This window comes from Crassostrea angulata, chromosome 8 (assembly GCF_025612915.1).
Source record: "Crassostrea angulata isolate pt1a10 chromosome 8, ASM2561291v2, whole genome shotgun sequence".
Taxonomy (NCBI): Eukaryota; Metazoa; Mollusca; class Bivalvia; order Ostreida; family Ostreidae; genus Magallana; species Magallana angulata.
Window position 1 is genome coordinate 28,887,276 of NC_069118.1, and position 13,165 is coordinate 28,900,440.

At 32.0% G+C, this 13,165-nt stretch overlaps 2 protein-coding genes across 5 annotated transcripts in view; one reads left to right on the top strand and one right to left on the bottom strand.

The window, feature by feature from the left end:
• Positions 1 to 13,165, bottom strand: part of LOC128158557 (inter-alpha-trypsin inhibitor heavy chain H3-like) — a 63,364-nt gene that overhangs the window by 28,269 nt on the left and 21,930 nt on the right. For 2 of the 4 annotated variants that reach the window (XM_052821435.1, XM_052821436.1), the window contains exons 2-6: positions 4,526 to 4,683; positions 3,254 to 3,364; positions 2,315 to 2,562; positions 1,865 to 2,028; positions 1,285 to 1,550 (exon numbers count right to left, since the gene is read on the bottom strand). In XM_052821435.1, coding sequence (XP_052677395.1) covers positions 1,285 to 1,550; positions 1,865 to 2,028; positions 2,315 to 2,562; positions 3,254 to 3,364; positions 4,526 to 4,683 — 947 coding nt within the window. Of the gene's footprint in view, positions 1 to 1,284; positions 1,551 to 1,864; positions 2,029 to 2,314; positions 2,563 to 3,253; positions 3,365 to 4,525; positions 4,684 to 10,998; positions 11,099 to 13,165 lie in introns of those variants that run through there. The other 2 variants (XM_052821433.1, XM_052821432.1) reach the window with 2 other exon arrangements.
• Positions 5,373 to 7,460, top strand: LOC128158562 (uncharacterized). Its single transcript, XM_052821442.1, has 2 exons — positions 5,373 to 5,433; positions 5,646 to 7,460. The coding sequence occupies exon 2, from the start codon at positions 5,648 to 5,650 to the stop codon at positions 7,307 to 7,309; it is 1,662 nt and encodes a 553-aa protein (XP_052677402.1). The 5' UTR covers positions 5,373 to 5,433; positions 5,646 to 5,647; the 3' UTR covers positions 7,310 to 7,460.

Sequence of the window (13,165 nt, forward strand, 5' to 3'; positions counted from 1 at the left end):
CGCAGGTCTGCTCAAGTGCGATTTTAACATATGTTTTTCTTCAGATAGTTATACACATTATACTAAAAAATGGTACTTGAGCAAGCCTGCGCTCGATGATTCCTAGTCGAAAAACCATCGGAAAACACCCATATTTTGCCACAAATCATCAATTTATCAAAATAATGCAATCTTCATGACGTCATTTCTACATTATGATGTCACTGTGGTGATAACCATTTACACATTTATTTCAACATGATTTTAACTATCTTGTACCTTATTTTTAAAGCTCTTTCTTAAACTTTGATTTTGGGGGCAAAAAATGCATAAAACCGCACTTAGTCCTTTAATAATCCATCACATTCGAGTATCGAGGAAAAGTATCGAGATAAAAATTGACCGAAAACCTTCATCAATTCAATACCATAAATCAAGATTGACGTCACGATCTGCATTTTATTTGATACATCTCCGGGAACGTATCGTAACATAAAAAGTAAATTATATGGAAACAGTTCTAAGCTCTCATTTCCTTTATATAGATGCTGAAGCAAATGCTAAATGTACAGAATTCATTTATATCATTAACAGTACCAAATAATAGACTGATTAAAAGCTTCAAGTAAAAAGACTATTTATAAATCAGTGGTTTGGAGACTCTCCCTGCTGTATGTAATCAACTAATGAACTGATGATTTTTTAAAACAACTAGGCACCGGTGAAAGATCAATACAATTCTTTAAATACTTTACTTAAAATTGTCAGAGAATATAAATACCAATGTGAATCATGCTTGGGAAAACAACGGATATACCCCAATTGTATCTAAATTGCTTTTAATAAGTAAAAATGTTCGTACCTTCGTTTGATAATTTGATGAAATGTTTTAATAATATCTTTAAAAAACAAAAATTCCATGTCAAACCCAATTGCAAGCAAGAACCTCAAAGAATATGACATGACAAGGATATTATTAAAAAAATTATGATTTAATGTAATCAATCACCTGCACCGCTGCGATATAATTAGATAAATTGCAAGGTTATGATATGCTCGACACGTGATAACGAAGTCCATATGACGTAACAAAAAATGCATGAAATATAATGTTTAACATTGTTGTAAATATATGTTATTCAGATTTTAAGGAATACTCCCTGACAAAGTATATTTATGTTGATCAACAAAGTATCGTTTTCCAGCCGTATTTTAGTGCCAGGACACCATAACATTACTGCGCCATTTAACCACCCAGCTCCGGCGGAAGACCTACTCGTTGCTTTGCAACGAGCTCGTCTCTAGTTCACGTATATTTTTGCCTCCCTCACAGTTTTCTTGTTCGCTATCACTGAAGATTCCTTGTAGAAGGAAAGACTAGAACTGAATTTCAAGATATTAAAGCGGTCACCTTCGTGCAGGTCAATCAAAATACCCAATACTGCGTCCTTCATCTGCTTTAACTTGGTACCATACATTGATCCACTAACGTCCAAAATCAAGAGTACGTCCTTTGGAATTTCTTCCATGTCCGAAGGAGCAAAAAAATGTACGAAATAGCCATCAACAACCTGAAATAAATACCTGAGACCTGAGACTTGGACCATCAATTTGAGCTAGATAACTGATGATCCTCGCCTGTTTTTTTATATATATATATAACTTTTGTTAAAATGGGACTTATATCAGTAGTGGGCTTAGTTACGGTTTATGGCACCGAAGTATGAAATATTATCATTTTAAGATACGATTAATGTTTGCATTACAATACTATTATTTGTAGTTTTAAAAGCTATCTACATGTATTTTCTTATTTTAAAACAATAAACAATGTAAGAAATCTATATAACTGATTTTTAAAGTAAGTTGGGTGAATTATATTTACCATAACATCGCCAGCGCTTGTTTCCCTGTCTATGTCGTATTCAACAATGAAGAGCCCGGATATTCCCCGCTCCGAATCCTGCCTTTGATCCGCCTCTGAAGGACTGTATGAAATCCTAGCAGATTTTGTGGTTGGCCTACTTACAACCGCTAATGAATTGTCACCTGTGAATGGTTTATTTACTATTAAATTAATTTTTTACAAGTTATCGCGCCGTAATTATTATTTGTTTTAGATAAAAGAAAATACAAAAGGCTTTTTTAACATGCCAATCTTAGAAATGGGTCCAAATTCTTCTTTTTTTTTACCCACACATTCCTTTAAATATGGATTACTGTATTGCACAGGGAAATTATTCGAATCGGAACAGAAGTTTATCTTTAGAAGTACATTTGTTACAGTGTGAACACACTAACGGTTGACTGAGTGAATCGTTTTGCACAACCATACCTTTGATTTCCAAGTTTTGCTCCAACTCATTACGTATTGGAGGGACTCTCACACCAGTCAATTCCCTTGATTCTTCAATAGAAACGTGAATTTGAAAGTCGGCCACTATCTGTTTGGGATTGATGTATATCACGTGTTCATACGAGCCTTGTTTGCGTTTTAAAAGCTCCTGATAGGTCAGATTAAAGACAACTTTTTCTTGAGCCCCAACGTTGACTTCCACTGAGAATCTGTTTGTATTTCGTGGTCTGAAAGAACATATATTATGAATCATTTACAATTGGAATGTTATTCATATTCTACTATTTAAAAAAAGATGTCCAATTAGAACACTAGAACCAACCACGTCCTGTAGTTAATAAAATTGGTGTCCAGTTTACACCAAAACTTTGAGGTATTAGTAGTTTTAGAATAAGTTCAGTAGTTTTGAAAGATCGCCATAGAAACATAAGTACTTACATTTCAAATGATAAAATGATTTTTTATTATTTATTACTTGTGTGGATTAACTTTACTCACTTTGGATTATATATATATATATATATATATATATATATATATATATATATATATATATATTCGAATGTTAATATTTGATTTGAATATCAATATACGCATACATTTGTACGTAATCATTTGTACAATGTGTTAAAATGTGGCGGAATATGGACTTATAGTTTTTAAAATATCAAAAGAACCCGTGAATTTATCACTTTGTTTTGGTATTTTAATTTTGTTGTATTTGGTAGTTAAATGAAATAACATTGTATAGGATTATATCAAGAGTGTTATTAAAATTGTTCGACGGAATGGATAAGAAAGATAAATAGCGAGAAAGAGGGACTCTAACCACCTAATTCTATCGCAGTTCTCAAAACGATCGCAAATTTTACTCATCCAACGGCTCAATATGGGTGACGGGTGAATATTGTGACCTACTTTTGTTTGACCTGTCCAGCACTCTGTCCCTTTTTCTTAGCTGCGTCATACTTCTTCTGTGCAGCAACTTTCTCGTTTACCTCACCGGGATAAATCTTTCCCCCAATCTCCCTAAAATTTCGAGAGCATATTGCAATAACTATAACATCTTTTCTTTTAAATACAAAATTAGGTTATCATGATGCACATTACAATAAATAGACCTTCGTTCAATTTATGTTAGAAATTTAAAAGTTCTTCTATACAGTCATACGTATGTTGTAAAGCTAAATGTCATTAGATCAATTTTTATAATATTGTTTTAAACTTTAAAAAACACCAACATTTAATCATATACTTAAATGTAATAGTTTTTTTTTGCTAATTACTAGTATTATAACTCAATCGACCATGCAAAAATGCATCCAATGGTTATAATTGTTAAATTTGTAGTTTATCTTTAACTCTAAAGCTGTAATCTTTTAGAGGGGGTATAAACTAGTCCACTGCTTAATATGTCTCATTACCAAAACCTGTTGCATTGGTACAAGGGTCGACATCCCACTCTCTTGAGATTTATTTTTAGACTTCTCAATATTGACATGTATTTGCCTAGGTCAAGATTATTTCTAATAGTCAACCAAAATGTCAGTGTCAGTTGTCAAGATACATGCATTTATAAGCGAGATACAGAGCTCTTAATTTAATTCTTAAATAGGTAAACAAAGCACACTCCAGGTGATGTTTTTGTTAACTTTTTGAAAGTTGATAAGAAAATCCCAAGTTTAAACCTAAAATGAATGTGACAAACGCTACAAAATGCGTTTAAAACGGATATTAAGCAGATAGGAAAATCAGTTTTTAAAAGAACTTTTACCGGTATATTTAACCAATGTAAACAAAAACATGACACAGGCCTTATTTACATATATAACGAAGAATCGTGAGATTTGAATCTTGCTTATAACTGTACGACTGATATTCAAATGTTGTTAGATTATTAGAAATGTAATACTAACGCATTCAATTGTAAACAATAAAAAAACAAAACGATTTTAAATGTAAAGTCGACAATAATGTATATGTAGTATTATATACGCTTATGAAAAAATGTAAGTCAATAGATGAATTTTGTAATTAAAAATATTATACATAGCTGTTAAGTCATCAAACATTTAAGATACAGTGCATTGTTAATGAAACTTTTCATCCTTAAAGAATACATTCAACAACCAAAAAAGATCAGTAAAACAAAAGAAAAAACCCAGATGATCAGTGTAAAATCTGACCTACATTTGGAAGTCTGATATGAAAGCTTCATTTGGAAGTGTGACGTCAAATCTGACTTCTTGTGACGTGTTGGCAGGATTAGCAACTTTACTGGTGACCAACGTGGTGGCAAACCGAAACCGGATGTCAGACATCACATGAAGGTAATAAATCCGTGGCTTCTACAATCGATAAAATTTAGAGATATACTGTAGAATCATCATTGTTTGTTGAGGACCAATAACGTGTCTTTCGTTGGTAACCATTGGTATTTATCTACAAAATAAAATAACTACAAGCGAAATTGGGTCCTCACGACCGAGGAAAATTTTGGCTACCCACAAACATTGAGCCCCACGAATATAAATGAGTAAGTAGTATTAATATATTACATGTACATTGTAATGACTTTGCTTGATTTGATAAGCATTGCTGTTTTTAAACCGTGATAATATAATAACCAAGCTGACTAATTTTGAAAAAAAATATTTCAGAGATCGATAAAACTTTGAAATCAATGCATCAGACGGAGAGTAAATGTTTCTCTTCTTTTTTTAAATATATATATGTTTCTCTTTTTTTTACTGTGTTTATTTCTTCGTTGGAGCGGCGATGACAACGACAATCTGTGGGATATATGAAAATTGTTCGTTAGAAATTTAAGAGGGGGGGGGGTGAACAAAAAAGCACTTTTTGACCATTTAGTTATTTAAATTAAGTTTACAATATTACTTAAATGTAACTACACGCCCCTCTCTTTGAAGAGCATTCGATCGTTTCTGATATTTTAATGTAACTGGGATAAAAGAATGGAACAGTTCTAAAATCGAAAGTGAATTGTGAGACACGGGAAGTAACTCTAAATAAAACTATAAAGCTACCGTCAGGTGACATGTCCAGCCATGTTTGAGACAACGGACCTGTCTGATTAGGTAAATATATGATATCTATCATATTTTTGATTTCGATGTAATCATATCCTACTTTTTTTATTTTAGCAAATCAAGAAAGTGTGATGCTGTGTATATCCAAATTGAAAACAATGTGAATATAATATATGGGTGTACTTTCGTTTTAGTGTTCTAAATTATAACTTTTAAATTTTTGTAATCATGATTTAATTTATTTTGATTTTTTTTTACAGCCATGGATCCTCGCTCTAGTGCCCAGGATATCCATCGATGTGACCTTTGTGAGACCGCCATAGTACACAGCTACTGTGACTTTTGTCATGTCAACCTCTGCAAGACTTGTGTAGTAGATCACATCTCAGGTGAATATGATAAGCACAAAATAGTCCGATTTCAGGATCGAAGATCAACCTTGATTTATCCAAAATGCGTAACGCACACACACAAAAACTGCAAATATCAATGTAAGAATTGTGGTAACATTTTTGTTTGTTCTTCCTGTACTGCATCCGAACAACACAGGGGACATATATTTGTTGATATTTTAGAAGTTTACAAAGCGAAAAAAGAAGTTATTGAAAAGGACACAGAGAAGTTACAAGATCTTATTACCCCTAAATATGAAGAAATTGCACTCGACGTGGAAAATCAGCTTGCTAGTCTTGACGGAGGATATGAGAAACTTACAACAGAAATTTTAAAACAAGGAAAGGAATGGCATAGAGAAATCGACATCGTTATCAACAAGATGAAAACCGAATTGAGCGAGATAAAAGTGATACACATAGAGATTTTACAGAGACATTTGAATGAAATTAAACAGACGCAGTCTTTCATAGAGAAAGCGTTACTGGCTATGAAGGAAACTAAGGAATCTACAGAAGTATCTCCAACCATTGAGTACAGCTGTAAGATCAAGGAGTTCAACAAGCTTCCACCCAAAGTTAAGGTTACATTGCCATCATTCATTCCAAAACAAATAGACCGTGAGAAGCTGTATAGCGTGTTTGGATGGATCACCCCACTATCTACTGATACAGAACAAGACCCCCAGTCACCAAACCAACTGCAAACATTAGTCAAGGAATTACTGAGTGAACCTGTTCTTGTTACCACAATACAGACGGGGTATGGCTCATTATATAGTGTCGTACGTCGGAATGAAGACAAGATATGGACGAGTGGATTGTCCAATGAAATAAAATGTTTCAACATTAATGGTTCACTGCATCAAACAAACACCACTAAATCGAGAAAACGGCCTAAAGATATAGCTGTAGACGTTAATGGAGATCTTCTGTACTCTGATGATACGTCTAATACAGTAAATATACTAAAGAATGGTCAGACAGAAGAGATGATCAGATTACATGGATGGGTGCCTCTCAATCTGTGTGTCACATCTAATGGTGACCTCCTGGTTACCATGAACGGTGATGATAAAACTCAATCCAAAGTTGTCCGGTATTTAGGATCTACAGAGAAACAAATAATTCAATTTGATGATAAAGGTATACCTCTGTACTCGGGGAATAGTTATATTAGATACATCACAGAGAACAGAAACCATGACATCTGTGTAGCTGACTATAAGGCTGGTGCAATTGTGGTGGTTAATCAGGACGGTAAACTTAGATGGAGATACACCGGTCATTCTTCAGTTACCAAAAACAAACCATTTGAACCTTGTGGTATCACAACGGACAGTCAGTTTCATATTCTGACAGCCGATAAAGACAACAATTGTATCCACATTGTGAATCAGAATGGACAGTTTCTCCGTTACATTGATAACTGTGATCTGAAGTATCCTTATGGTTTATGTATGGACAATAATGACATTCTGTTTGTGTGTGAGTGTTACGGCAATGTCAAGAAAATTAAATATTTACAATAGGCAAAATGTTTGACAGTGTTTAAATTAACTTAACAATATCATATCATTGAGACCTAATACCGGGCATTTAGTGAAATTAATTTTATATAAGACATATAAAGTGATTTAGTTTAAAAAAAAATCTTTGCGTTGTGAAAATATCTTCTTGAACATTTTTGCTGTCTTTCAATAGTGATTTACAAGGAAACCTGATGTATAGCAATGTTAAATGGAAAATTCCTTCTATGTATTTGTTTTCATTCGAATTCAAAGATTTTTAAAGGGGTCTAATCATTTTTTATTCAAATTCTCTGTTTTTTTTTATATAATAATATTTACAATGCCCAAAGGTAATATTAATGGTCTGCCAAAATAGTAGCACCAGTTCTCTCGCGCTCATTACTTGACAACTGACGCTGCAATTTAGGTTGACAACTAAAATGATTAGTTAAGCATTGTTAACGTTCACATTTTAAAAGTAAAAATAAAATCACCCTTGCCATTCCCCTTTAAAATCTAAGGTGTAAAATTAGATATCTTTAGTCGAAGAGTTCACTGGTATACTGTGAAATCATCATTGTTGTTTGGGGACCAATGTTCGTGGGTTTCATGGGTAGCTCTTGCCCAATGACTTACATCATTAATCATTATTTTTAATACAATCGCCTTTATCCACAAAATAGAATTGCTACTGATGAAATGACCTCCCCAAAAAACAAAAAAAAGTTTGACTACACACGAATATTGACTCCCAGGAAAAAAAATGATTCCATAGTAGCTTGTTAAGAATAGTTATATAAGGAATAAGGAATCATTCTTTGAGTATTATGAGGTGATAATTTCGGTCGGGGCGTGATCAAATCCAATAAAGCCCGAAGGGCTTTATGATAGATTTGATCACGCCCCGATCGAAATTATCACCTCATAATATTCAAAGAATGATTCCTTATTACTTATATTTATATAATTTTAAGCCATCGTACGATTATATATTTAGATATAAATAAACAAACCCCGCTGGCGCCTCAATTTGGCGTCATTTGTATTATGAGTTATATAGTACAAAATCGATACGTAGTGTTATCACAGGCAAAGACACTGGAAAATGTAAATATTATGTTTTAAAGTCTTTGAATAAAAAGTAAATTTAAAGAGAAGATTTATAACGATAATGTTTTTTTGCAGTGTACAATGCAAAGGTGTCTGTTGAAGCCAAACATTTAGAATGTGCAAATATCATAAAGTCTGTTTTGTTAATGTCTGACTGGATTATAAATCCATTTACAATCTATTACTGTATACAGGGGAATATTGGCCACCATTTTGTTTTCGCCCTTTTTGCCTTCGCTGGCAGCTTGGCGAATTCAAATATATAAAACTTTTTCTCAAGTGTAAAAAGGTGAAAATTACATGGGGTGAAAATAACCCTGTATACAGTAATAGACAGACAACATTGCTGGGTTAGTTTTAGTGTGTCATATCACCATTGATAGAAGTTATTATTTAAATTTTATTCTCAGAGATAGTTACTCTCAAAGTAAACATATTCTACTGGAATTCAGACGGTAGTTTGGAATAATTCTTTTATCGAAAGTCATCAAATTCCGAAAAAAAATCCCTGTCGTTTTTGAAAGACAGTTCTATGAGAAATATTTTTCTATTAGGTTTATATATCACCTGTATGATTTGTGAATAATCTCCTACATTGTAAGGCGGAGATATTTTCATAAACCCTAGGTTTTGATAGGTTCATGGCAAATGTTTGAGGGTGAAAATAAGTATCAATTGAGTCAAACAACAATTATTTTGTATGTATGCTACAAACTTGTCAAATTTTCAAAATATAAATGTTCATCTTCTTTAATGTCATTGTTCTACGGTTTTGCTATACCAGTAAGAGTTAGATGCAGTTAGATGCATAGTCGATGTAAATAGTCAGCAGCTTGCAAATAAATTTGTATATCTGTTGTATTATATTTTGAATAACTTATTCATTTCTAGTAAAATTCTGTGATTTCCAGTGTACCTGGATGGTTAGTGTGTTACCTGTTGATTTCATCGTCTTGTAATTATTGTGCATTTTTGTTAATACTAGTAATCAGACTCATAAATTAAAAAAAAACAAAAAAACAAAGACAAACAAACACACACAAAAACCAATACGCGTCGTATCTTTGATATTTATTGTATACTGTAAAACTTTTGGAATTTACTTTGTACATTTTATGTTTCAGCACCTAAGGTCTAAACAATTTTTAAAAGCAAATTATAGAATGATACAAACAAACAATATTACATATGCAAAAAAGTCATAAGCGAAATACTTGCAAAGAGTTCTCTATATAGATGAACAATAAAATTTCCATAAATTTAAGTAGGTCATTGATAAAGAAATGAAGATCTACATGTATAACGGTGCCTGATGATAATTTCGAAGCAATACTATGCAAAACACAGAAGATTGCAGTTGCAGAATAGGAAATAATTTTGTAGTAATTTACACAAAGTCAGAAAAAAAATCCCCTAAATTTTCCTGTCCAAAAAGTCACATCTGAGATTGTAACCCATGACCTACTTTGCAGTACATTTTAAACAGTGATGTTATGGCGTCTTGGTCCTGATAATACTTATCTAAAAGGCATCAATGTGTTGTTTAGATATTAACGCTTTCTCACGTATTTAGTTCAGACTTCAAGGTTAGTGTTTAGAATAAGGGCGCTGTTATATTAATGATACATATCCTACTTCAAAGTCAGTGTAACATGTACTAATCTTACACTTGATCTACTTAAACTTGTGTCAGAAGGCGCTTAATGAGCATCATTCATGTTCATGTACAAAGGATTTGTTGCAGTGTAAGTACAAACAATCGAAGAAAAAATTGTAAAGCAAGTTCTGTATTTCACGATGTAATGAGAGATTGCAAGTTGAAGAAATTGCGATAAAATAACAGATAAAGTTCCAAACGTGTGACGAGATCAGGCAAATAAATAACTGAAATTTCTCTGCTCTGATTGTGGAGTTTTAAAGTTTGTAAACAAATGCAGGGGGAAAAAACTCACTGAACTACGGAGGCCTATCTAGCTCTACAAACATTGCTGTCCACTTTTTCCTTTAGGTTAATTATGGAAAATTAATACTTAAGCCGAGATATACTCAGTCAAGCGTATAGCAAGTTCTAATTACAATTTGATTTGCCATACAAACAATGAGTTTATTCGGAATAACAAGCTAATACATGTAAGTCCTTTTAATATGCTAATAATTCGTACTAACGGCATTACATGATGTGTGCACAATACATATAAAAGCACACGTCTGACATAATAAGTTAAAAATCGAGACCATTCTTAGTCATAACTACAAGATCTTTACACAAGCTTATAAGATCTTTTATAACATTACTCGCTGTTTTAAACATTACTGATCATCTAATTCAATTGGCAGAATTAAGCTTTCGTATATAATCTCCATAAGATATATTACATTTTCACGGATAGTTATACGATGGTTTATTTCATAAATCAAATGAAAATTTTCGTTTACTTAATAATACAGTAAAAAAGAAGTCGTGGTTACTCTTTACAGTCAAATACGGCCCAAAGCTTGTAATGTATTGTATTACATAGCCTGCATTTAATTACAACAATAATTTAAGTCGTCTTTGAATCAGGTTATATTTCAGATGCTACATGTATAATATTACATACCTTTAAAATCTGGCCAGCACATTGATGCACATTGAAAGCAGCAATACAAAGGTAAAGTATCACTATTTTTGACATATTCGTTGTATCATGGAATTCGATGAGATGACTATTGTGTTGTGTACGCAGGTCTTACAGCAAAACAGTACCAATAACTCTTGCATGCATCTGTTTATCAGCCTGAGAGTTTATTATCAAATATACGCATGTTTATCTTATTACTTACTCTTATGAATACCTACTCCAAAAATTAGATCTTTATGAGAATAAATCCGATACGCAATAATTACATGTACTTCAGTCTTTCTTTTTTAATAATGTAATTTTCTTGGTGTACAGTTAAACTTGTTTAGTACGAACACAGATTAAGCGATTTCTCGGATATATCGAAGTTTTGTTGAATCCCCGATCAAATTCTTAACAAATCTTTGCAAACTTTTACAGTTACAACGAATTCAGATATAACGAATTAACGGATATAGCAAAGTGATTTTGAGTCCCGTAGAGGTGAATAATAACGAAATTTAACACTATTATAACAAATTTCTTTACAGTTAAAAGGTTTGCATTACCATTTTGCATAATAGATTGAATGAATATATATATATATATATATATATATATATATATATATATATATATATATATATATATATATATATATATATATATATATATATATATATATATATATATATATTTCGATTCACAGTCTGATTATTGAAAGTATCAAAGTTACTGTAATGCATTATCATTATTTTAAGCTTCAGTGTCTAGTGAGAGAAAACATGTAAATAGTAAATTCGCAATACTTATTATTACGAATTAGTTATACGGATATATCAAATTTCGGATAAGACGCAGTAAATCCATTGGTCCATAGGACTTCGCTATAACCGAGATTTATTGTACTTAGTTCATTTATCAATTTTGTTGAAAATGATCGAGTTTAATAGATAACTTACAGGTCATTTCATGAAAATCACTTGCATTGCTTATATATGACTGTTGATATGAAAAAAAAACCAACATTTTTTTTTAATTAAAAAAGTTAAAAATGAGATTCGTTTTAAAACAAAACAAAACAAATATTCAAATTAAAGAAATAACTTTATAATAATATGTTTAACACACTTTATTTCAAGTGCATCTGTATTTAAACATAATTTTTTTTTTACATCGCTTTAATTTATAATGTCATTTCTATCCGATCTCGAAAACAGGTTAGTTGAAAAAACAGTACTACTACTTCTACTACTACTACTACTACTACTACTATTACTATTAATTGTTTAATGTACACTTAGTAAGAAATGCGAGTTATACCCTTTTCAAGATGAATGAAATCCCTCAATTGATCGAAAATCGGATCACGCCTCCCGTCGGCGATATAGTTCCTCAAGTAAATATTCCAGCTATATGAATATATACATGTTTTAATCCAAACTGATGATCTTCTGGGAATGATGATAATACAACACCAATTATTACTTACATTGTACTGTGATAGACAATATGTAACAACTTGTTGCGATGACTCCCTCCTTTCACCGTTTAAATATGGTTAATCTATTTTTAAATCAGGAGTACACACGTGCATGGTTAACAGCCCTTTTATTTGAAAACTTTGCTTATTGTTGCTTAATACATTTCAACATTTTCATCAATTGTGATTGTAAATGTTGACAAATATGAAATTAGACATGCATCGGTTTACCTGTTTTTTGAAATTTCTTGATATTGTTTGCTCCCACTGTCCTCACTGTTTCAGAGAAGGCAGCTTTCAAACCTTAGATATATGCCTGATGTCACGCAATGACACATGCTAAAATGTTGAACCATATCTTTTTTTTCGTATATATACTGTGTCCGAATTTTTCTTAATTGTTTTTAACCTTTTTTAAAAATTGAAAAAAGATACATAGTTGGATATTTATACCGAGGGATGAAAAAATATAAACTGTAGTGGAAGATAAATGTACATCAATGCATTTGACGGGCAGTATAAGTTTCTCTCATGCAGAAAAAGCCATTGGCTATCTTTAAATCAAGCACGGTTGTTTTGCAGGTATTTTGTGCAAGACCATGTCTGCAATAGCAAATGTTGTATTATTTTATGCATAAATGAACATGAGTGACACTCGCCGCCCCAATGATTTTGACAAAAAGA